A 26,078-nucleotide genomic window follows, 5' to 3' on the forward strand; every position below is an offset into this window, starting at 1 on the left:
AACTTCCATCCTCCTGAATGGTGTGCCTGGTAGGCCACTCCAATGGAAACCTGGGATTCATCTGGGTAACCCACTGTTACTACTTCTATTTTTCTTGGCAGTGGATTTACTTCAATCTATTCTCAGTGACATGTATCATCATGGGGAATTATCTTTTCCAATTCCATCTCATGATCTAGACTCTCCAATTGCTCCTCCTAAAAGAAATGTTACAATTTTTGTCTAATATAAATCCACTTGTTTGAAAGTGAATTTGCATAAATCCTCCATGGTGCTTATAAATGTGATTGATGATGAAGCTTCTTGTTGGCCAGTTTGTTTGAGTGTAAACTGGGTAAGATGCCTTTCACTTACCTGGTTTACCTATGGGTAACACTAGGCCCAAGATGTATGACTTAATGCCTTTCGTTGACAGAATGAAAAGGAGATTGGCAGCTAGCTCTTCTCTGCTCGCACAAGGTGCTAGATTGAAACTTCCGAGGTTTGCCATTTCATGTGTTCCCATATACTATCTTCGTAGTCTCTAGATCCCCCTGGTATAATTAGACAACTGAACATAATTGAGCAGAATGTCTCTGGCATGGCAATGCTGATAGCCCAAAGCAACCATTGGCGACATGCCATCTGGTATGTAAACCAAAGCAGAATGGTGGTAAGGGTATCATTAACCGTCATATTCAGGACCAAGCTTTGCTTACAAAATGCTTGCGCAAATTTTATAACAAAGCTCACGTTCCATGGGTAAATTTGATATCGATTTCTTACTATCATGGAGTCATACCTGATGCAACAGTCCTTTGTGGCTCCTTCTGGTGGATGGATCAGTACAGGGCCATCTCTTCAATGGAAATTAATATGAGCGACTCTGCCCTGTTCTTGTTTGATGCTTGGTTGATTGAGGGATCTTGTCGACGTCTTCGACATCATTTGGAAAGGCTGCTTTCTTTGCCTTGGACATTTCTGTTTAAGATTTTTGTAGAAACCCCTGATCGGGCCACTCTTTTACACCTACCAATTTCTCCCGAGGCGTTGGATGAATTGTAACCTCTGGATGGTTCGTTAAATAGCCTTCAACGTAATCCACTTTCCTTGTTTGTTCTTTGTTAGGAGGATCATTTTCTTCTAAGAGTTTCTACTGCATGATGCACAAACACATGCCCACTGATGAACCTTGCAAATGGATATAACAATGCACCATGAAGATCAAGACCTTAGCTTAGATCCTATTGCTTTATCGGTAGAACGCTCGGAACATGCTTCTTAGAAGGCACTGCCATTCTCCTCGGGATAAAATCCATTGTGCTCACATGAGGAAAGAGACCACTTGTTTTTCTTCTATAATTTGAGTCAAATGATTTGTACTTATTTGTAGATTGATTGGAGACCTTGACGAAACACTAGACAATGTATTGATGCTGCATGTAAACGATTTGGACACCCTTTGTTTCTTTGTAGTGGTGTTCTCTTGGAGCTAATATTTATATTATTAGAAATGGCAAGATCTTCGTAGTGGAGAGGCCAACCTTTCCCGCTTGGTTTTGTAAATTTTTACATGACATCTCTTCTTGCACATGGAGTTAAGGCTTGTATCAAACCGAAGCTCCTTGTTTGGATTAGTAACCTCCATTAGATAAATAGGTAAGTTGGTAAGTGTTGTTTTTCCTTTTTCCTTGGTTTCTTTTGTAAATATTTTTGCTTCCTTTTGTTTTCATCGAATAAAGGACTGTATAGCTGTTGCTACATAGTAGTTCAAATCCGAGATTTTTCTTGATTTTCACAAGTATGATTGCAATCCTTCACAAATAGCTCATGCAAAAGTTCCATAATAAGATTTGAATGCTATTGTTATATAGAGTTCAGTTAGATGTTTATTATACTGACCAACAAAAGTTCTTCAGTAAGGGTCTCTGAGAAGAATATTTTTCATTCTATTCTACTAGCAAAAACCGATGAAGATGATGGTAGTTACATGGAAAAGAAACCACAATTTTTTTGTATTTTTTTAAACTCAACTTTTGTATTGATATAAGTAAACAAACTGAAATTTGTAATTGCCAATCAGGAAATCTTAATGTCAAATACTGAATTCTTCCACCAACTAGCTGTGAGACATATCCATTGCAGTGCCAAATAAAGAAAGTTTTCCGAGAATTAACAGCAGGACAATGGTCCGCTTGTTGTATATAATAAATATCACACTGGTGTTGTATATGTGTAGCCGGTGCTAGAATTTACATATGCATGCTCCACAACCTATGTTCGTACAAACACAGATCATACCGAACGAAAAATATGCTCTGGTCGGAAAGCAGAGTCCTGGACAAAAGTGAAGTTCACAAAAGACAATCATACATAGGCCATTGTTTCAACTCGTAGTTTAGGCCTTGCCAGACTCCTCGCAACCCGGTGGCCTGAATGCGATGAAGCTGACGCACTGCACCTGGCGCAGGTTGTCGAAGCCGATGACGCGGACATAGGCGTCAGGGTACTCCTTCTTGACCTCCTCCACCTCGTTGAGCACCTGCGTGGCGTCGGTGCACCCGAACATAGGCAGCTTCCACATTGTCCAGTATCGGCCGTCGTAGTACCCGGGGGAGCTGTTGTGCTCACGAAAGACGAAGCCAACCTTGCTGAACTCGAGGCAGGGCACCCACTTGGAGCGGATCAGGTAGTCGACCTGCTTCAGGAGGGCCTCCGTGGAGAGGGGTGGCAAGTAAGACAGGGTCTCGAACTTCTTGATGCCCTCAATCGGCCACACCTGAGTGAATGGAAATTATGGAATGCACACAACTGCTTAACACTTCGTGCTAGTAAATTGTACGTACTGAGGAAGAAACTCATATCAGTTTTGTGCCTCGACATACCTGCATGCACCTGATCCTTCCGCCATTGCTGACGCTGCCGAGGCTGCCGCTGGAGCGGCGGCTGACGGGCAGACCGGCCGTGGACTTGAGCCCCTGGAAGGGTGCGACGGTGGTAGCCGACGAAGCCATCACGGCGGGGGCCATGGTATTGTATTATCGGCGGAGAGGAGGATGCTGGCTACACTTGAGGCCCCATTGCCGGGTCACTACCGTATATATAGCCAGACACTTAGCGCCGTTTCTTTGGTACAGATGTGGCTGGGGTGGCTGACGTTCTCTGGTTGCCTCGTTTCCTTATCTTCTCCGGATCAGTGGAAGAAGCATGGCCGTCGGATGCATTGTGTGTGCTGGAAATTTCAGTCCTTCATGTCATTGGGTGGCTGCCACACAACCTTTTTCCAGCTTTTCTTGTTTTTGGTTTCATTTAAAGCCAAAAGTTTCTCGAGTACAAATTTTCTGAGATGCGACTTGAGTGGCGCGGGCAATTTTTTTTACATTTTATCATAAAATCTGATGGCTCATTCCCTTGAAAGTATGCCCATAGACATAGAGTGTGTGTGTGCATTTATAGAGGTTATTGTACAGGCGTGTATGCAAACGTCTACTTTTGTACACCATTTCTCTAAATAAAATATATGTTTTGTTGGTACAATTAATTGAACTAGCATAGTAACCGTCCACACATAGAACAAGTTCTTTCCCTCTTGCAAGGCAACTATTGAAAGCTCTCCACCTCTCTATCTGCCAGTGAGCCTATGGATCCGCCTTCCCTCTGCGGGAAGGGCATTCTTGGTGGCTCAGCTCTGGCTAGTAGATAAGTAGGGTTTTAGTCCTCATAGGTGAGGCGCTTGGACGGATGGCGGCCCTTCTTCTTTGAGCCAATCTTTCGGGATCCGATCCTCTTCAAGTTCCTCTGTCTGGGGAGTTCCGACATAGATTCCTGCCAGCTCCTCAAGCGGCGAGGTTAGGAATTCTCGTCATGCGTACGCACACTGAGATTTGGTGTCAGATTCTTTAGACCGATTCAGAGATTCAACGGCGACGACTGCGGCTCCAGAGCACTGGTTCTTATGGGCACGTGCATGAAGACTTCCTGACTGTCATCGACAAGGTTAGGATAGCTCCAGAGTGGGAGCAACGACAACGGTGTGTTAGTGGCTCGTCTCTGTGAGTAGGAACCAAAAAAAGCCCTATATCTCGACATTTTGACAACTATGTGACAATGGGATTGAGCTACTCCATACCTTCTTTTAAACACTAGTGGGTAGGAATGAAAAGCTCTATATCTCAACTATTAACACGTATGGCTAAATCTGTACCTTGAATTATAGGATATGCCAATTGATCAATGGTGGGCGGTCTCCCACATAACATTGTCTCTCAAGTAGAGCTGCAAATGAGTCGAGTTCGAGCAAGTTGGACTTGGCTCAACTCAACTCATATTAAAATTCGAGCGAGCTCAAACTGAGTGAAGCTTAAGGTCAAGCTGTAGAATATGACTCATGCTTAGCTTGTAATGATCTCGAGTCGATCTCGAGCTAGTTTCGAGTTAAATGAGATGATAGAAAATATAAAATTTACGACTATTATTCCAACTAGATAAGCACAACACGACATAAAAAAGCACAAAAAATATTATTCCAATCAGAACGAGGATAATACAACTTTCTTTTGAAATGATACAAATTTGTTAGAAATAGTTTAACTTATTCTATCACAACCGAAAGTCTAGTATCAACATAAGATAACGATTCATGACATATATATAATTGGGAAAACGAAGATGCATATACTGGGAACTCTTGCCAGAAACAACATAATATTTAACACATAGCGGACCACGTACCATAATAAAGCCTAAATTTTCTCTATAACTAATTATGCTTCGATGTTCGTTTGTAAATAAAATGGAGAAAAACCTGGATGACATATATGGTATTAAATTATCGTATTTTCATTTATTATATGGCATGATCATTTAACATAATGATATTATGCCGAGCTATGGAGCGAGCCAGTATTGGTTCAAGATCAGCCCGTTTCTCGACTAAGCTACATGAAGTGTTCGTACTCAACTCATTTTTTTTCGAGTCGAGTGAAAAAACGAGTCAATCTCGAGCCGCTCACGAGCCTCAAGCTTTTCTTCCAGCCCTAATCTCAAGCAACGTCATGTTGAGACAACTCAATCATCATACTTTCCATCCCATATCAGTGGCGGATAACGGAAAGACATTAGTATCACAAGGCCTGGACCGAAGGCAATAAGTTCTATGGAAAACCGTGATCCCCAGAATAATTGTGTTCCTCTCATGATATCGATGCCCTGTCACCTGGAGGTCTCTCGATTTGCACCTGGAGTTGAACGTCTCCAACTACACCAATTGATCAGATGGCTCCAATCACTAAATTACCGCAAGAGTAAATAATAACATGAAGAGGAAAAACATGAATAGACAACGCATATCGAATAACAGCTTACAGCTGACCGACCCATAGCCAATGATTACTCAAATAACATCACATATAAAAGGGTTTAAGAGGTGTTACAACCCATTACAGAGACCGTGATGGGAGGGGGAACGAGAAGGGCTATGGGTGAGGACGATGCGGCGACGACAACACTTCTCCGGCATTGCCTCTTCAAGGTTGCAATGATGGAGATGGAGGCTTGGCACAACCCTCAAGTGATTTTTGATGTCGATGGCATCTGAACATATGGATTGTGTCCCCGAGTGGCTAGGGTTGGAGGTGTATTTATAAGAACTCTTCCAAAGCCCCCTTCGTTGATGTAGCATCTCTACTTTGATCCAAGTGCTCTAGGTGAGCCCAATCTTTCCCAAAACATCCCTTCATGGCAAAGAAAGTAGTAGGAATTAACCGGGACAAAATCCTCAAAGAATCCTATCTGAAAGGGCAACTTTCGTGCTTGTCTAGGCCTAATACGAGCACTGGTACAACCATTTTTTTTATGTATCAAAGTTCGTCGAACGCTTTGGACTCTTTGGTAAAACCGCCGAAACTTTTACATCCGGACTCTGTTTTTGATGTTCATATGCTCGTTGGAATCATGATAACAGCGCTGATGCACTTTTGATATTAGATATTGATTGTGAGCACTTTGGAAAATTACCTTTTTCACTCTCTGAAATGCCCAAGTCTGGTGTCTCGATGTCCTTCGTTTGGATTCTTTTCATCATGTTAAGTGCATGAGAGTTCCACATCACGTACAAACACACAACGACAAAGAATACTAATAAGAACAAATAAAGAATAAACATTATGCAATGCTCGCGCTGCAAATGTTAAATACTAGAGATCATGCATATGGACAATGTAATTGGCTCAATGGCACATGCTATACGGAGATAATAGGCGACAAATGAGCTCTAAACGTGCGTAAAAATAGGAGCCATCACTAGGATCAACGAGATATTATCTTGTGGAACACCTTCCATCCTTTTGAATGGTGAGCCCGGTAGACAATTCCAGTGAAAACATGGAGTTCACCAAGGTGGCCCACTGTTACCACTTCTATTTTTATTGGTAGTGGATTTACTTCAGTCTATCCTCAGTGACATTTATCATTGTGGGGAGATCTTTTTTTCAATCCCATCTCATGATCTAGAATCTCCAATTGTCCAGTATGTTAATGATATATTGTTGATTATGCCGGATATTGATTCTCAGCTTCTTGACCTAAAAGAAATGTTACAACTTTTGTCTAAATCCACTTGCTTGAAAGTGAATTTTTGAAAATCCTCCATGGTTCTTATAAATGTGATTGCCAATGAAGCTTCTCATTGGCCAGTTTGTTTGAGTGTCAACAGGGTAAGATGCCTTTCACTTACCTGGTTTACCTATGGGTAACACTAGGCCCAAGATCTAGGACTTAATGCCTTTGGTTGATATAATGAAAAGGAAATTGGCAGCCATCTCTTCTCTACTCTCACAAGGCGCTAAATTGAAACTTTTGAGGTCTGCCATTTCATCTATACCGATATACTATCTTTGTAGTCTGTAGACCCCCCCTTGGTATAATTAAACAACTGGAGAGAATTGAGAAGAATATATCTGGCATGGCAATGCTGAAAGCATAAATCGACCATTCGCGATATGTCATCTGGTTTGTAAACCAAAAGGAGAATGGTTGTATCGGTATCATTAACCATCATATTCAGGACCAACCTTTGCAAATTTTATAATAAAGCTCATATTCCATGGGTAACTTTGATATAGACTTCTTACTATCATGGAGTCATACCTGACGCAACAGTTCTTTGTGGCTCTTTCTGGTGGAGGGATATTTGGGAACTTAATGATCAGTACATGGCAATCTCTTCAATCAAAGTTAATACTGGCAACTTTGCCCTGTTCTTGCTTGATGCCTAGTTGATTGAGGGATCTTCTCTACCTCTTCGACATCATTTGGAAGGCTCTTTTCATTGCCTTGGATAAAAAAATCTGTTAAAGATTTTACAGAAACCCCTGATCGGACCACTCTTTTGCGCCTGCCAATTTCTGCTGAGGCGATAGACGAATTGCGACCTCTGGATGGTTGGTTACATAGCCTTCAGCGAAAGATGTTTTTTCTTGGTAAGGAGGATCATTTTCCCCCAAAAGCTTCTACTGCATGATGCACAAGCACATGCCCACCGATGAACCTCTTGCGAATGGATATGACAGAGCACCATGAAGATCAAGATCTTTGCTTAGATCCTATTGTTTTATCGGTTGAACGCTTGGAACATGCTTCTTAGAAGGCATTGGCTTTCTCCTCGGGATGAAACCCATTGTGCTCACATCAGCAAAGAGACCACTTGTTTTTCTCCTATAATTTTAGTCAAAGGATTTGGACTTATTTTACAGTTGATTGGAGCCCCAGACGAATCGCTAGACAATGTATTGATGTTGCATGTAAAAGATTTGGTTACCAGTGGCGGCGCCAAGATTTTGAGGGTGGGTATTCATTGGCACAAAAAAATTACTCTAAATGTATTATAAAGACACCAGTACAACAATAGTAATTTTTTAATGCATCAAACCATACTAATTATACATAAACATAAAGACACCAGTACCTTTTGATTGACAGATTGGTGATATCCCATCTTACAATATAACTTTGCAATCGCCTTTTTGGAAGAGATTGATGACATCCTCATCCTTTACTTGATTGAAGAATTCTCTCTCAACAAATGTAACCAAACAATTGTTCAAGTAATCATCACCCATTTTGCTCCTTAGCTTATTCTTCACATAGTTCATTGAAGAGAACACCCTTTCAACACTAGCAGTAGCTACTGGCAGAATTAATACCAACTTAAGAAGCTTGTAAACAATATAGTATTGTTCATGCTTGTTTGTCTCGACAAGCATAACTGAAAGCTCACACAGATTCTTCAAGTTTTGAAACCTTTCATCTCTACGCACATGAGTAACATACATGTTTAGTTGCCATGGAAGTCTTGCCAGTTCATCACTTGTGAAATCATTAGCATAAAACTTTGTAGCAAGCCTAACCAATTTCTCTTGATCATAAGCAGCAAATAGACGAAGTGGACAAAATGCTGCCATGCAAGAAAGTAGATCTGTGTTTACCTCATCAAATCTGCCATTCAACTCACTAATTTGCCTATCAATGACACTCGCATACATATCAACTTTGAAGCGATGGTAATTCGTTGCACCATTAAAGAAACCCCTTCTAGGCTGGCCAGCGGGAAAGTAAGGACCCTCCATATCAACAATTTTGATCTTATGCTTTGTACAAAAAGATGTGACCTTTTTGAGAAAATCATCCCATCCAGGATCAGTCCTCAAACCCTCCAAGTGATACTTTGTGATATCAACAAGCTCAATAGCATGAACAATATCTTGGTCTTGCTTTTGCAAAGCTCTACTCAACTCATCTGTGTATCCAAATATTTCTTGCATCAAGTGTGCCATGAAAACAAACTCTAATGATCGAAATGGTGTCAATATGGTTAGAGCCGCTTGCGCCTCCACACCATGGTACTCTTTTCCAATCTTGATGAGGACTAGTTGTATTGCACCATACATACAGATGACATGGTTCACGGGTTTGAAGTGAGAGCCCCAACGTGTATCACATGGCCTTCCCAAACCCATTTCCTGATTCGGCCCACTCCCTGTTTCTACTTCTTCCAATTCCAATGCATCAATGAGTTCCTCAGCCTGAGCTATACGAAGCATTCTCATATTTTTACAAGACATGCCAAGAGAATTTAACAAGTGTGCAAGTTGTTGAAAGAACTGTTGGGGAACGTAGCAGAATTCTAAAATTTTCTACGCATCACCAAGATCAATCTATGGAGTCATCTAGCAACGAGGGAGAGGGGAGTGCATCTACATACCCTTGTAGATCGCGAACGGATGCGTTCAAGAGAACGGGGTTGATGGAGTCGTACTCGTCGTGATCCAAATCACCGATGACCTAGCGCCGAACGGACGGCACCTCCGCGTTCAACACACGTATGGTTGGAAGAAGTCTCCTCCTTCTTGATCCAGCAAGGGGAAGGAGAGGTTGATGGAGATCCAGCAGCACGATGGCGTGGTGGTGGAAGCAGCGGTTATCTCGGCAGGGCTTCGCCAAGCTCCAACGAGAGAGAGAGAGGTGTTACGCGGGGAGAGGGAGGCGCCAGAGACTTGGTGCGGCTGCCCTCCCCCCCACTATATATAGGGCCCCTAGGGGGGGCGCCGGCCCTAGGAGATGGGATCTCCAAGGGGAGGCGGCGGCCAAGGGGGACTTGCCCCCCAAGCCAAGTGGGGCGCCCCCCACCCCTAGGGTTTCCAACCCTAGGCGCAGGGGGAGGCCCATGGGGGGCGCACCAGCCCACCAGGGGATGGTTCCCCTCCCACTTCAGCCCATGGGGCCCTCCGGCATAGGTGGCCCCGCCCGGTGGACCCCCGGGACCCTTCCGGTGGTCCCGATACAATACTGATTACCCCCAAAACTTTCCCGATGGCCGAAACTGGACTTCCTATATATAAATCTTCACCTCCGGACCATTCCGGAACTCCTCGTGACGTCCGGGATCTCATCCGGGACTCCGAACAACTTTTGGGTTACCGCATACTAATATCTCTACAACCCTAGCGTCACCGAACCTTAAGTGTGTAGACCCTACGGGTTCGGGAGACAAGCAGACATGACCGAGACGACTCTCCGGTCAATAACCAACATCGGGATTTGGATACCCATGTTGGCTCCCACATGTTCCACGATGATCTCATCGGATGAACCACGATGTCGAGGATTCAATCAATCCTGTATTCAACTCCCTTTGTCAATCGGTACGTTACTTGCCCGAGATTTGATCGTCGGTATTCCAATACCTTGTTCAATCTCGTTACCGGCAAGTCACTTTACTCATTCCGTAACACATCATCCAGTGACCAACCCTTAGTCACATTGAGCTCATTACGATGATGTTTTACCGAGTGGGCCCAGAGATACCTCTCCGTCATGCGTAGTGACAAATCCCAGTCTCGATTCGTGCCAACCCAACAGACACTTTCGGAGATACCCGTAGTGCACCTTTATAGTCACCCAGTTATGTTGTGACGTTTGGCACACCCAAAGTATTCCTACAGTATCCGAGAGTTGCACAATCTCATGGTCTAAGGAAAAGATACTTGACATTCGAAAAGCTCTAGCAGACGAACTACACGATCTTGTGGTATGCTTAAGATTGGGTCTTGTCCATCACATCATTCTTCTAATGATGTGATCCCGTTATCAATGACATCTAATGTCCATAGTCAGGAAACCATGACTATCTATTGATCAACGAGCTAGTCAACTAGAGGCTCACTAGGGACATGTTGTGGTCTATATATTCACACATGTATTACGATTTCTAGATAACACAATTATAGCATGAACAATAGACAATTATCATGAACAAGGAAATATAATAATAACCATTTTATTATTGCCTCTAGGGCATATTTCCAACAGTCTCCCACTTGCATTAGAGTCAATAATCTAGTTACATTGTGATGAATCGAACACCCATAGAGTTCTGGTGTTGATCATGTTTTTCTAGAGGAAGAGGTTTAGTCAAGGATCTGCGACATTTAGGTCCGTATGCACTTTGCAAATATCTATGTCTCCATTTTGTACATTTTCACGAATGGAATTGAAGCGACGCTTGATATGCCTGGTCTTCCTGTGAACCTGGGCTCCTTGGCAAGGGCAATAGCTCCAGTGTTGTCACAAAAGAGAGTCATCGGGCCCGACGCATTGGGAATAACTCCTAGGTCGGTAATGAACTCCTTCACCCAGATTGCTTCTTGTGCTGCCTCTGAGGCTGCCATGTACTCCGCTTCACATGTAGATCCCGCCACGACGCTTTGCTTGCAACTGCACCAGCTGACTACCCCACCATTCAAAATATACACGTATCCGGTTTGTGACTTAGAGTTATCTAGATCTGTGTCGAAGCTAGCATCGACATAACCCTTTACGACGAGCTCTTCGTCACCTCCATAGACAAGAAACATATCCTTAGTCCTTTTCAAGTACTTCAGGATATTCTTGACCGCTGTCCAGTGTTCCATGCCGGGATTACTTTGGTACCTTCCTACCAAACTTACGACAAGGTTTACATCAGGTCTGGTACACAGCATGGTATACATGATAGAACCTATGGCCGAGGCATAGGGGACGACACTCATCTTTTCTCTATCTTATGCCGTGGTCGGGCATTGAGCTGTGCTCAATCTCACACCTTGCAATACAGGCAAGAACCCCTTCTTGGACTGATCCATATTGAACTTCTTCAATATCTTGTCAAGGTATGTACTTTGTGAAAGACCAATGAAGCGTCTTGATCTATCTCTATAGATCTTGATGCCTAATATATAAGCAGCTTCTCCAAGGTCCTTCATTGAAAAACACTTGTTCAAGTAGGCCTTTATGCTTTCCAAGAATTCTATATCATTTCCCATCAATAGTATGTCATCCACATACAATATGAGAAATGCTACGGAGATCCCACTCACTTTCTTGTAAACGCAGGCTTCTCCATAAGTCTGCATAAACCCAAATGCTTTGATCATCTCATCAAAATGAATGTTCCAACTCTGAGATGCTTGCACCAGCCCATAGATTGAGCGTTGGAGCTTGCACACCTTGTAAACATTCTTAGGATCGACAAAACCTTCCGGCTGCATCATATACAATTCTTCCTTAAGGAAACCATTAAGGAATGCCATTTTGACTTCCATTTGCCATATCTCATAATCATAGAATGCGGCAATTGCTAACATGATTCGGACAGACTTCAGCTTCGCTACAGGTGAGAAAGTCTCGTAGTCAACCCCTTGAACTTGTCGATAACCCTTAGCGACAAGCCGAGCTTTATAGATGGTCACATTACCATCCGCGTCTGTCTTCTTCTTAAAGATCCATTTATTTTCTATGGCTCGCCGATCAACGGGCAAGTCAGTCAAAGTCCATACTTCGTTTTCATACATGGATCCTATCTCGGATTTCATGGCTTCCAGCCATTTGTCGGAATCTGGGGCCGCCATCGCTTCTTCATAGTTTGAAGGTTCACCATTGTCCAACAACATGATTTCCAGGATAGGGTTGCCGTACCACTCTGGTGCGGAACGCGTCCTTGTGGACCTTTGAAGTTCAGTAGCAACTTGATCTGAAGTTTCATGATCATCATCATTATCTTCCTTCCTAGTCGGTGCAGACACCTCAGGAACAATTTCTTGAGCTGCGCCACTCTCTTGTTCAAGAGGCAATACTTCATCAAGTTCTACTTTCCTCCCACTTACTTCTTTCGAGAGAAACTCTTTCTCTAGAAAGGATCCATTCTTGGCAACAAAGGTCTTGCCTTCGGATCTAAGATAGAAGGTATACCCAATAGTTTCTTTAGGGTATCCTATGAAGACACATTTTTCCAATTTGGGTTCGAGCTTTTCAGGTTGAAGTTTCTTGACATAAGCATCGCATCCCCAAACTTTCAGAAACGACAGCTTAGGTTTCTTGCCAAACCACAATTCATACGGTGTCGTCTCAACGGATTTCGACGGAGCCCTATTTAAAGTGAATGCGGCAGTCTCTATAGCATAACCCCAAAATGATAGCGGTAGATCGGTAAGAGACATCATAGATCGTACCATATCCAATAGGGTGCGATTACGACGTTCGGACACACCATTACGCTGTGGTGTTCCAGGCGGCGTGAGTTGTGAAACCATTCCACATTTCCTTAAGTGCGTGCCAAATTCGTGACTCAAATATTCTCCCCCACGATCTGATCGTAAGAACTTGATTTTCCTCTCACGTTGATTCTCAACCTCACTCTGAAATTCCTTAAACTTTTCAAAGGTCTCAGACTTGTGTTTCATTAAGTAGACATACCCATATCTACTTAAGTCATCAGTGAGGGTGAGGACATAACGATAGCCACCGCGAGCCTCAACGCTCATTGGACCGCACACATCAGTATGTATGATTTCTAATAAGTTGGTTGCTCGCTCCATTGTTTCGAAGAACGGAGCCTTGGTCATTTTACCCATGAGGCATGGTTAGCACGTGTCAAATGATTCATAATCAAGAGACTCCAAAAGTCCATCTGCATGGAGTTTCTTCATGCGTTTGACACCAATGTGACCAAGGCGACAGTGCCACAAGTATGTGGGACTATCATTATCAACCTTACATCTTTTGGCATTCACACTATGAATGTGTGTAACATCACGTTCGAGATTAAATAAGAATAAACCATTGACCAACGGGGCATGACCATAAAACATGTCTCTCATATAAATAGAACAACCATTATTCTCAGATTTAAATGAGTAGCCATCTCGCATTAAATGAGATCCAGATACAATGTTCATCCTCAAAGCTGGTACTAAATAACAATTATTGAGGTTTAAAACTAATCTCGTAGGTAAATGCAGAGGTAGCGTGCCGACGGCGATCACATTGACCTTGGAACCATTCCCGACGCGCATCATCACCTCGTCCTTCGCCAGTCTCCGTTTATTCCGTAGTTCTTGTTTTGAGTTACAAATATGAGCAACTGCACCAGTATCAAATACCCAGGAGCTACTACGAGCACTGGTAAGGTACACATCAATAACATGTATATCACATATACATTTGGTATTGCTGGCCTTCTTTTCCGCTAAGTACTTGGGGCAATTCCGCTTCCAGTGATTGTCTCCCTTGCAATAAAAGCACTCAGTCTCAGGCTTGGGTCCATTCTTTGACTTCTTCCCGGCAGCTTGCTTACCGGGCGCGGCAAATCCCTTGCCGTCCTTCTTGAAGTTCTTTTTACCCTTGCCTTTCTTCACTACTAGGGAAAAGGCTAGCAGCAGCGCGGGTTTTAGACCTATCAGTAGCGCGGGGTGGTGCGCTACTGATAAGGCGCTACAGCTAACGAATAGCAGTAGCATGCCTCCACCCACGCTACGGCTAAATCGACTTAGTAGCAGCGAGTTCCAGGAGGAGCATTGCTGGTAATTAGTAGTAGCACTTCTCTCTGCCCGCGCTGCTACTATTATTTTGTATTTTATTTCTTTTTTATTTCATGTTGTATTCGTACACCTTTACACAAATTTTCATACAACAGGAATTTACAAATTGTTTTTACATCATAATGAGTTATTACATCACGGGGTGAAAGAACCGTGTGGACTAGTTTCAAGTGGACGGACATCCACTTGAAACTAATCCGCGGTTCTTTCACCCAATGATATAATAAATATCATCATCATCATAATATCATTAACAACTTATCATCATCATCATCATATCATTGGTCACTAGTCATAATCACAAGTACTCCTGACATCTTCAACTCTAACACATTGTACCACATAATAGACATATTGTACCTCATAGGACCTACTACATTCTCTTAGGACCTACTATATTCTCTAAGGTAAAATAGCAAAAAACAAGATAGCCCCTCGCTCTCCATTATGGAGAATGCAGATTATCCTGTCTCCGATTCTTACCTTTCGCTTAATGTTGCTTCCAAGAACCTCCTTACGAATGTCCAAACATTTTTTCCACTCTTTGATTAGCATGTGTTCACCGGTTTCAGAAATTCGATATGCACAGGTGAGATCCGTAGGATGAACTGGCTGTAGGTTCAGAACTTCAAGGCGACCATTGTAATACATCAGACGAGGCACACAATCCATCGAGATTTTCTGTTGAAAAACATAGTAATAACTTCGTAGTTAGCAATGATGTACTAGTTTTAGAAGTATGCAAAAGATGCACGGATGTCGTAATAGTAAAATATCTTACCAGGATATCTCCATAGAAGTTATCGTGGTTCAACACGTGCACTAGTGGCACGTATTCACCATAATTTGGAGGAGTTCGATAATAGGTATTGTAATTCTCAAAAAAAGTACAATAAGCAATCAGATGATTTTTCTCCTTATAAGTTAATTCGAAGCCATCAGTGTAGTGGGTTTTGTCTACCATCTTCTCCACATTCTTTGAAGATTCAAAATAAGCTGTCAATGAAAATAAGCTGTCAACTATTTTGAAATAAACAATATAAATTAGTTAATAACTATGTTTGAGAAACTCACATTGCGGTAGAATCGGAAGCGTATCAACAAGGACCCAAATGTCCATATTGTCTTGCTCGATGTCAGGATGACCAAGATCCATGGTGACAATCATACCCTCATAAAAACCATACATTTTGCAAAGTGCTTCCCAATTTTGACAACCAAAATGGGTTACGCTCTGAGAATTATACAGATTTACTTCAAAATCGATATCATGATGGGTCCTTAGTTGTATTTTCTTTGTTTGAAAATTTTCATGGTCTTCAAAACCCATCCTCTCCAAGACATAGCGTCTTGCATGGCATGGGATAAGCTAGTCGAATTGTAAAAGATGAAAATTAGACGTTGAAATAGTTGAAGTCATGCTTAATTACGAAAAAAACACTTGTCGTTGTTGCGTACCGTTTCAATATCGAAGGTCTCCTCGAGCTTAATGCTGAAGCGCCGATCTTCGTCCAGCTGAACGAACCTGTCGCACATACCTCGATCATCGTGCCACCAGCTGCACTCCCCCGGGAGACCGTCGTCGTCCAAGTACGACATTTCCTACATTCATAATTCAAAGATTAAACTTGTACAATTAAATATATGTACTAAAAAACCTAAATTAGATCATTATTTTTCAAAGAAAATCCAGGCCACTCGATATTTCCCACATATTCTAGCACAAGTCATGCCAGAATTCACGGAAAAATCCGGCATGACCTTTGCTAAAAAAGGACATATCGAGCGCCTGAAATTTGCCGGAACGGAAATTAATCAACACTCCGGCAAAACATAGGCCACTCGGAGGTGTAACCAAAACATGAAATAATTGCTTAAACTAAAAAATAACACCAAATATGGCATGTTCAACTAGTTCTATTAATTCATCTAGTTCTATTAATTCAACTAGTTCTTACTAAATATAAACTTAGTATAAAAAGAAAAAAACTAGTTCTTTCTAAAAATGAAGTAGTTCAACTAGTTATTAATTTACTTACTATACTAGTTCAACTAAAACTTAACTAGTTCAACTAAAACTAAACTAGTTCTATTAATTCAACTAGTTCTTACTAAATATAAACTTACTATAAATAGAAAGAAACTCGCACATCTACTACTACTAATTAACATCTAACTACTACATCTACTACTAATTAACATGTACTACCGCTAATTATACAACTAGTTTACCATCACTACTAGTAATTAATATCCACTACTTCTAAAAATCATTATCTATGAACCTTAAATTAACATCTACTACTACTAAAATCATCTACTAACTAAGCAAAGAGAGAGGGGGTTGGGGAGGGGTGGGGGGCTTACAGAGGGAGAGACGGTGGCGGGGAGGTGCTCGGCGACGGAGGGGCGGCGAGGGCGGGCTCGGGATCGGGAGGGCGGCGGTCCTGGGCGGCGGGCTCGGCGGGCTCGGTCGAGGGCGACGACGGTGAGGTCGAGGGCGGCGACAGTGTGGTCGAGAGCGGCGGCGGCGGTGAGGGCGCAGGCGCGCTCGGGCTCGAGCGGCGGCGACAGGGAGTAGGGGAACAGGCCGGTGGGGAGGAAAGGAGGACTTAGCGAAATTTTGATGCGGGGGGTGGTTAACTCGAACTAGCAGTAGTGCACGTACAGAAAATGCGCTATAGCTAACTTATCTACAGCTCGTTTTGGGAAAAACCGCTACTGCTAATGGAAGCAGTTATTTCTTTTGTTTAGTAAAAACATCAAAAATATACATTGGTCATCATTGATCTTTTTGTGTATAATCTAAATAGTCAACATGAATCCTCACTGTACCTGTATAGGTACAGGCGAGGATTCATATTGCAACCACAAATCATACACATATAGTTCAATGAAGACCAAGTGCTCGAGATAGGTTGAGAAGCAACATATTTAAGGTGGTAAACACCTTGTTCGCTTAGCAGTATGGGACTAAACTTAATTAGTTGCGGTCATACTTACCAGTAGCGAGTTTTGAGCAAAACCGCTGCTACTAAGTTCTTTAGCAGTAGCGCGTCCACGGGAAGGGCGCTACTACTATATCTAGCCTGGAGGCAACACCGTGGCAATTATAGTAGTAGCGCTCTTTTCACCTAGAGCGCTACTGCTACTCAGTCATTAGCAACGCTCTTTTCTAAAGCTCATTGCTACTAATTAGCAGTAGCGTCTGTTTTTAGACCGCGCTGCTGCTAAGATTCTGTGTATAAGGTTTTCCCTAGTAGTGTTTGAACTTAGTGGTTTTATTCACCATCAACACTTGATGTTCCTTTTTGATTTCCACCTCCGCTGATTTCAGCATTGAATATTTCTCGGGAATGGTCTTTTCCATCCCCTGCATATTGAAGTTCATCACAAAGCTCTTGTAGCTAGGTGGGAGCGACTGAAGGATTCTGTCAACGACCGCATCATCCGGGAGATTAACTCCTAGCTGAGACAAGCGTTATGCAGCCCAGACATTTTGAGTATGTGCTCGCTGACAGAACTGTTCTCCTCCATCTTACAACTGTAGAAATTGTCGGAGACTTCATATCTCTCGATCCGGGCGTGAGCTTGGAAAACCATTTTCAGCTCTTGGAACATCTCATATGCTCCGTGTTGCTCAAAACGCTTTTGGAGCCCCGGTTCTAAGCTGTAAAGCATGCCGCACTGAACCAGGGAGTAATCATCACTACGTGTCTGCCAAGCGTTCATAACGTCTTGTTCTGTAGGGAAAACAGGTGCTTCACGTAGCGTTGCATCAAGGACATATGCTTTCCTGGCAGCTATGAGGATAATCCTCAGGTTACGGACCCAGTCCATGTAGTTGCTGCCATCGTCTTTCAGCTTGGTTTTCTCTAGGAACGCATTGAAGTTGAGGGCAACATTAGCGTGGGCCATTTGATCTACAAGACATATTGCAAAGATTTTAGACTAAGTTCATGATAATTAAGTTCATCTAATCAAATTATTTAAAGAACTCCCACTCAGGCAGACATCCCTCTAGTCATCTAAGTGATACATGATCCGAGTCAACTAGGCCGTGTCTGATCATCACGTGAGACGTCATCGGTGAACATCTTCATGTTGATCGTATCTTCTATACGACTCATGTTTGAACTTTCGGTCTTCCGTGTTCCGAGGCCATGTCTGTACATGCTAGGCTTGTCAAGTCAACCTAAGTGTATTGCATGTGTAAATCTGGCTTACACCCATTGTATTCGAACGTTAGAATCTATCACACCCGATCATCACGTGGTGCTTCGAAACAACGAACCTTCGCAACGGTGCATAGTTAGGGGGAACACTTTCTTGAAATTATGTGAGGGATCATCTTATTTAAGCTACCGTCGTTCTAAGAAAATAAGATGTAAAACATGATAAACATCACATGCAATCAAATAGTGACATGATATGGCCAATATCATTTGCTCCTTTTGATCTCCATCTTCGGGGTGCCATGATCATCATCGTCACCGGCATGACACCATGATCTCCATCATCGTGTCTTCATGAAGTTATCTCGTCATCTATTACTTCTACTACTATGGCTAACGGTTTAGCAATAAAGTAAAGTAATTACATGACGTTTATGTTGACACGCATGTCATAAATAAATTAAGACAACTCCTATGGCTCCTGCCGGTTGTCATACTCATCGACATGCAAGTCGTGATTCCTATTACAAGAACATGATCAATCTCATACATCACATATATCATTCATCACATCCTTTTGGCCATATCGCATCACATGGTACATGCTGCAAAAACAAGTTCGACGTCCTCTAATTGTTGTTGCAAGTTTTTACGTGGCTGCTATAGGTTTCTAGCAAGAACATTTCTTACCTACGCCAAAACCACAATGTGATATGCCAATTTCTATTTACCCTTCATAAGGACCCTTTTCATCGAATCCGATCCGACTAAAGTGGGGGAGACAGACACCCGCTAGCCACCTTATGCAACCAGTGCATGTCAGTCGGTGGAACCAGTCTCATGTAAGCGTACGTGTAAGGTCGGTCCGGGCCGCTTCATCCCACGATGCCGCCAAATCAAGATAAGACTAGTAATGGCAAGTAAATTGACAAAATCAATGCCCACAACAACTTGTGCTCTACTCGTGCATAGAAACTACACATAGACCTAGCTCATGATGCCACTGTTGGGGAACGTAGCAGAATTCTAAAATTTTCTATGCATCACCAAGATCAATCTATGGAGTCATCTAGCAACGAGGGAGAGGGGAGTGCATCTACATACCCTTGTAGATCGCGAATGGAAGCATTCAAGAGAACGGGGTTGATGGAGTCGTGCTCGTCGTGATCCAAATCACCGATGACCTAGCGCCGAACGGACGGCACCTCCGCGTTCAACACACGTATGGTTGGGAAGACGTCTTCTCCTTCTTGATCCAGCAAGGGGAAGGAGAGGTTGATGGAGATCCAGCAGCACGACGGTGTGGTGGTGGAAGCAGCGGTGATCTCGGCAGGGCTTCGCCAATCTCCAACGAGAGAGAGAGAGGTGTTACGTGGGGAGAGGGAGGCGCCAGAGACTTGGTGCGGCTGCCCTCCCTCCCCCACACTATATATAGGGCCCCTAGGGGGGGCGCCAGCCCTAGGAGATGGGATCTCCAAGGGGGGGCGGCGTCCAAGGGGGACTTGCCCCCCAAGCCAAGTGGGGCGCCCCACCCCTAGGGGTTCCAACCCTAGGCGCAGGGGAGGCCCATGGGGGGCGCACCAGCCCACCAGGGGCTGGTTCCCCTCCCACTTCAGCCCATGGGGCCCTCCGGGATAGGTCGCCCCACCCGGTGGGCCCTCGGGACCCTTCCGGTGGTCCCGGTACAATACCGATTACCCGCAAAACTTTTCCGATGGCCGAAACTAGACTTCCTATATATAAATCTTCACCTCCGGACCATTCCGAAACTCCTCATGACGTCCGGGATCTCATCCGGGACTCCGAACAACTTTCGGGTTACCGCATATTAATATCTCTACAACCCTAGCATCACCGAACCTTAAGTGTGTAGACCCTACGGGTTCGGGAGACAAGCAGACATGACCGAGACGACTCTCCGGTCAATAACCAACATCGGGATTTGGATACTCATGTTGGCTCCCACATGTTCCACGATGATCTCATCGGATGAACCACGATGCCGAGGATTCAATCAATCCGGTATTCAATTCCCTTTGTCAATCGGTATGTTACTTGCCTGAGATTCGATCATCCGTATTCCTATACCTCGTTCAATCTCGTTACCGGCAAGTCACTTTACTCGTTCCGTAACACATCATCCCGTGACCAACCCTTAGTCACATTGAGCTCATTACGATGATGTTTTACCTAGTGGGCCCAGAGATACCTCTCCGTCATGCGGAGTGACAAATCCCAGTCTCGATTCGTGCCAACCCAACAGACACTTTCGGAGATACCCATAGTGCACCTTTATAGTCACCCAGTTGCGTTGTGACGTTTGGCACACCAAAAGTATTCCTACAGTATCCGGGAGTTGCACAATCTCATGGTCTAAGGAAAGGATACTTGACATTCGAAAAGCTCTAGCATACGAACTACACGATCTTGTGCTATGCTTGAGATTGGGTCTTGTCCATCACATCATTGTTCTACTGATGTGATCCCGTTATCAATGACATCTAATGTCCATAGTCAGGAAACCATGACTATCTGTTGATCAACGAGCTAGTCAACTAGAGGCTCACTAGGGACATGTTGTGGTCTATATATTCACACATGTATTACGATTTCCGAATAACACAATTATAGCATGAACAATAGACAATTATCATGAACAAGGAAATATAATAATAACCATTTTATTATTGCCTCTAGGGCATATTTCCAACAAGAACCAAGTACAATCACCACTCTCTTTAGCAACAACAACAAGAGTTAACTGTAGTTGATGGGCAAACCAATGAACATAGTAGGCGGAAGGAGATTCATCCATAATCAGTTTTTAGGCCATTAGCATTACCTTTCATGTTGCTAACTCCATCATATCCTTGCCTACGAACCATTGCAAAGGTCAAATTGTACTTCATAAGCATTTGCTCAATTGCAGCTTTAAGTGTCAAAGAGGTAGTATCTTGAACATGAGCAAGACCAAGAAATCTTACAACAGCCCTTCCTTTCTTTTTCTTATCAACATAACACAAGCAAATTGCCAACTGTTCATTCTGATACACATCACTAGACTCACCTGCAAGTATTGCAAAGTGGCCACCATCAAGTTTTTCAATGACTAATTTTGTAGTCTCCTGTGCACAACATTTTATTAACTCATGTTGTTTATCATGGTGAGTCATCTTGCAGTTCTGTGGAGCATTTTTGAGAGCAACCCTATCAACCTCTTCAAAATTTCCAGCTAGCCAATTTAAAAGCTCAAGAAAATTTCCTTTATTTAGTGAGTTTTCACTTTCATCATGTCCTCTAAATGCCAAGCCTTGGTGCAATAGAAATCTCAAACATTTGAGTGTCCATGTCAAACTCTGCTTATACAAAGCCTTATATTGTGAGGTGTTTGAAGCAAAAGACTCCCTAATTGATGCTTGTGGTGTGAACATATCATACTTCTCTTGAGCTTCAGCATGAGCACTACTAACCTCACCTTCATGTTTCTTCAATCTCGATTTCATGTTCCAGTTCCTAAATCCATTCTTCACAAATGCATCTCCACCAGGATATTTTTTCTTATCCTTGAACAGATAGCAAACAAAGCAGAAAGCACTATCTTTTGTCACACTATACTCAATCCATGGAAATTCTTTAAACCAAGCACGACAAAAGCGACGGTCAACTCCACTTTTATTTGTATACTCAAAGTTATGATTCTTTGGTTGACATGGCTTAATCTCAATATATCTTCTTCTTACTCTATCTTGGTCACTGACAGCATACATTGAGATGGGAATCCGCTTCCCAGGATCAGGTTCGAGTGCCTCCAAATCTGCTTCCATTGGTTCATCATCTGCATCACTTGTTTCAGCATCTTTATCAATTGGGGTTGGGGTTGCTTCTCTGCTCCCCGGTTCACATTCCGCATCCGGTGCTTGCACTAATGCCAATTGCAAATTGCTCTCAAGCTGAACATGAGAGGTACAAGTACCTGATGCAGCTGCACTCTGATTCGGTGTAGACATTTCATCAATCTTGTTTGCTTTTGAAGCTTTTTCCCACAATGCAAGAATCCTATTGCCACCACCAGTCCCATTCTTCTTCTTCATCTACATTACCACAAAACAAGGAAGAAATTAGCATCTACAAATTAACAAAACAAGGAAGAATCCTACTCCAGCTGCAAAATCGAATCAACTAAAATACTGAAACTCTATTTTCTTTAATACTGTACCTGAACGCTGGACCCTGGGCTGGGCGGCGCCGCGGCGGGCAATGGGCGGCTGGGGCGGGGCGGGGCGTCGTCGCAGCGATGTAGTCTGAGGGACGGCCGGCGGACGGCGAGCACCAGTGGCACTGAGCGGCTAAGGGCGGAGCGGGGGCGGGGCGGCGGCCGGTGACTTGGTGAGCGGGAGCGGGGGTCGCTCGCGCTGGTCGCTGGAATGGATACCGTTTCTTCTTTGAAGTGGTGTTCTCTTGGAACTAATATTTGTATTGAACTTATAAAGGATGAGCGGGTTGGTAGTCACAACCGCGGCATCCACGTCGACTGTGAATAGGCCTGCGACTCGCGCGGCAGCGAACGAAAAAGCGGCAGCGAAAGAAAAAGAAATGATCCCACGTCCTCCCACGCCCCTTCCTCCTCCTCTCACGAGTCACGCCCGACCCCCTCCTCCTCCTCTCCTCCTCCTCCTCCCGTCCTTCCTCAAAACCCTAGCCGCCGCCCCCTCCTCCTCCCACCTCAGTCGTCGCCGCCGCCTCCTCCTCCTCCTCCCACCTCAGTCGCCTCCTAGGAGAGCTCGACACGATGGGGTGGCCGTGGAGCGCGCCCCGTCCGGAGAGACAAGGCGGCTCCCGAGCAGGGCATCCGACAACGCTGGCTTCTCCTCCCCTACGCCACCGCTGCCCACCCCTCCTCATCTCGTGCGGGCACGGAGGTGAGCTTCTCCGACGGCGGCGGCGACCTGCAGTCAAAGGGCGACGGCGCTCGATTTGATCTACAGGAGAGAGAGAAGATGAGAGGGAGAGAGAGAAGGAAGGAGAGGAGGTAGAAATAGAGAGGAAAGAGGAGAGGGATGTGCGACGGCCGACAGGAGAGGGTCACCGGAAGGAACAACTGGTCATCGTTCAGACCGCGCTGGGCCAGAGATGGCTCTGTACAGCCCACACGTCTGCAGGTTCCTTCTTCCTTCCTGCTCCTCTCCTCTTTTGATTAGCTGTAACTGCATGTTTGGGTCAGTGCTATGCCTGCTGTCGCTGGGCAGTACTTTAGGCAAGTCAACCTTCCAATTTACACGTCTGCACAAGGAGAAGAGCCTCTGTTAGCTTTTATTTTTGCAGATTAGCCCAATAATCTACATCAGTCGATTTGAGGGTATGTTGAATGTGATATTTAATGAATATGGTCATTCTGTTGTTCAGAGTACACAAGTGGTTACCCTTGAAGTCTCCTCCTTGCCCCGCTTATTCATTAAGGTAATATTTTGATTTTCTCAATTTGTCACTTCAGTTCCACATTAACCATGAATTGTTGTGTGTAAATACTCATATCCCGTTAAGTTCATGTGTATAAATCAAGTGGGTTGAAGTGTACTGTGAATTTCCTGAAAAAGTTTACTTGAGATATTATATGCATGGTGTGGATTGTTGAGTTTGCTTGGTTAATGCCATGCCTGTGCAGATCAACAGGGGGGGGGGGGGGGTCCAGGGTGAGACCTTCAAGAGGGATTTGATGTTGCTATTATTTCAGTTTGCAGATAGAGGATGTGATTCCAGCAAGACAGTGACGATGGCGATGACAAGTGAGATTTATGTTAAGGAGTATTAGCATATGCTCATAGGATCACTAGAAGCATATAAAGGTATCCACAATGATGGTTGCTTTCTTATCGACAAAGAATTGAATTATAATTATAGACAGTAAGAGTAGTACCTTTATAATCATAGCTGTATGCAATGATCCATCATGTATTTCTGTTTAAAACCGCAACCTGTAATTGTTTGATGTCGTGAAATGTCTATATATATATATATATATATATATATATATATATATATATATATATATATTTGTTTACATTCTTAAGTTAGCCTCCAGACTATCTACATTGTCATGGTAACCTTGGTAGGTTATAATATGCAGATTGATAATCCCGGTTCAGTTTGAGCTTTCCATGTGTCTTTTTAGCCGAATATTAGGATCACAACTTAACTTAAATTAGCAGTATAGTGTCAATGGGCGTCATCTGAAGCTAATAAGATGTTGTTACTGAACAACAGCCCCTTGCTACTTACTTGCACAGTACGTGAAAAACACCCTAAATAGATTAAAGAAATCATACTTGACTGTGATTGCATTTGGTTGACGCTTACGTGTATTTCTCATCAGTAGATCAAGGGGGTAATCTTCTACATTTCAGGTCCAAGCTTTCAATGCATTTTTCTATCTTTTTTTCATATCCCAATCATCATCTGCAAGGCCGAAGCATGCATGTCTATATGGTTTTGTGGCACTGATTTCGTTCCATGCCAGTTTATTTCCAACAGTTGGTCTGCTTCTTCATAGAGATTTTATCAGTATACTAAATTAAATAAGAAACTGAATGTGTACTGCTTTCACCTTCAGTTTGAACATGATTGTCCTATTTGTGACATAGGTGAAAATTAGCAAGAAAGCTACAGTCGGTGCATGGATGACCAAGTTTACTTGTTACTTTATGAAGATGATGATTCCTAAATAGAATTACGAGCTAGGTCCTGCATGTTGACCGTGCTTCAAGGTACAGTTGTTCATGCCTTATAAAATTGTAATGCTTTTTATTGGTTGTGCATCCTAGGACCAAAAGCTTGATTCATAGATAGCCGAAGAACTGAGGAATTTTACTCTCTTTCGTTGCAGGGTAGAAGAGAATGGGAGGAGGGGACGCGCGCTCCATATTTTGTTATGCACACCTTCCTAAACTATACTTTTCTTCTTAACATATGTTCATTGTCCAGCAGAAGCTGTAGATTTCAGCGTACAATAATTTCTAAAATGGTAGAAGGTAAGAACCATGTTACATGATCCTTTTGTGTTCTCTTGATTTAAATTAACACGTACCTGTTAAACTTGGTGATGATGTTTGAGGTGTATTTATAAATTATCTCGCTCGCGATAAGAATAATACTATTGCGCACGTGCTCGGTTCTTCCCTGCCGAATATTTCGTTCAGGCGGGATTTGATTGGCCCCCGGCTTGTGTCATGGCATAATCTTTTATCCCGGCTGGATTCGATTAACCTGACACAAGGTCGGGATGTGTTTCACTGGAACCTTACTACATCAGGGTCTTTCACAGTGGACTCTATGTACCGTGCACTCACGCATTCTGAGGTACCAACGAGTAATAATAAGAAAATTTGGAAGTCTAAAATTCCACTAAAAGTGAAAATCTTCATGTGGTATCTTCGTAGGGGAGTTGTGTTAACAAAAGACAACCTCGCACGGCGCAACTGGCGAGGGAGTAAGAAGTGTTCTTTTTGTACTCATGGCG

At 43.3% G+C, this 26,078-nt stretch overlaps 1 protein-coding gene and 1 pseudogene across 1 annotated transcript; both read right to left on the reverse strand.

Moving 5' to 3' along the window:
* Positions 1-2,140: 2,140 nt before the first annotated feature.
* LOC125535362 (ribulose bisphosphate carboxylase small subunit, chloroplastic 1) lies at positions 2,141-3,099 on the reverse strand. The gene is made up of 2 exons (XM_048698416.2): positions 2,865-3,099; positions 2,141-2,758 (listed from the first exon to the last, which is right to left on the reverse strand). The coding sequence occupies exons 1-2, from the start codon at positions 3,006-3,008 to the stop codon at positions 2,378-2,380; spliced, it is 525 nt and encodes a 174-aa protein (XP_048554373.1). The 5' UTR covers positions 3,009-3,099; the 3' UTR covers positions 2,141-2,377.
* A 4,874-nt stretch (positions 3,100-7,973) lies between these two features.
* Positions 7,974-22,656, reverse strand: LOC147983464 (uncharacterized; annotated as a pseudogene).
* Between the last annotated feature and the right edge of the window lie 3,422 nt (positions 22,657-26,078).

This window comes from Triticum urartu, chromosome 2A (assembly GCF_056163025.1).
Source record: "Triticum urartu cultivar PI428250 chromosome 2A, HENAU_Tu73, whole genome shotgun sequence".
Taxonomy (NCBI): Eukaryota; Viridiplantae; Streptophyta; class Magnoliopsida; order Poales; family Poaceae; genus Triticum; species Triticum urartu.

Coding starts and splice junctions, on each gene's coding strand:
- LOC125535362 (XM_048698416.2), bottom strand. CDS start 3,008: ATGGCCCCCGCCGTGATGGCTTCGTCGGCTACCACCGTCGCACCCTTC. Junction 2,759..2,864: donor GAAGGATCAGGTGCATGCAG/GTATGTCGAGGC, acceptor CCATTCACTCAG/GTGTGGCCGATTGAGGGCAT.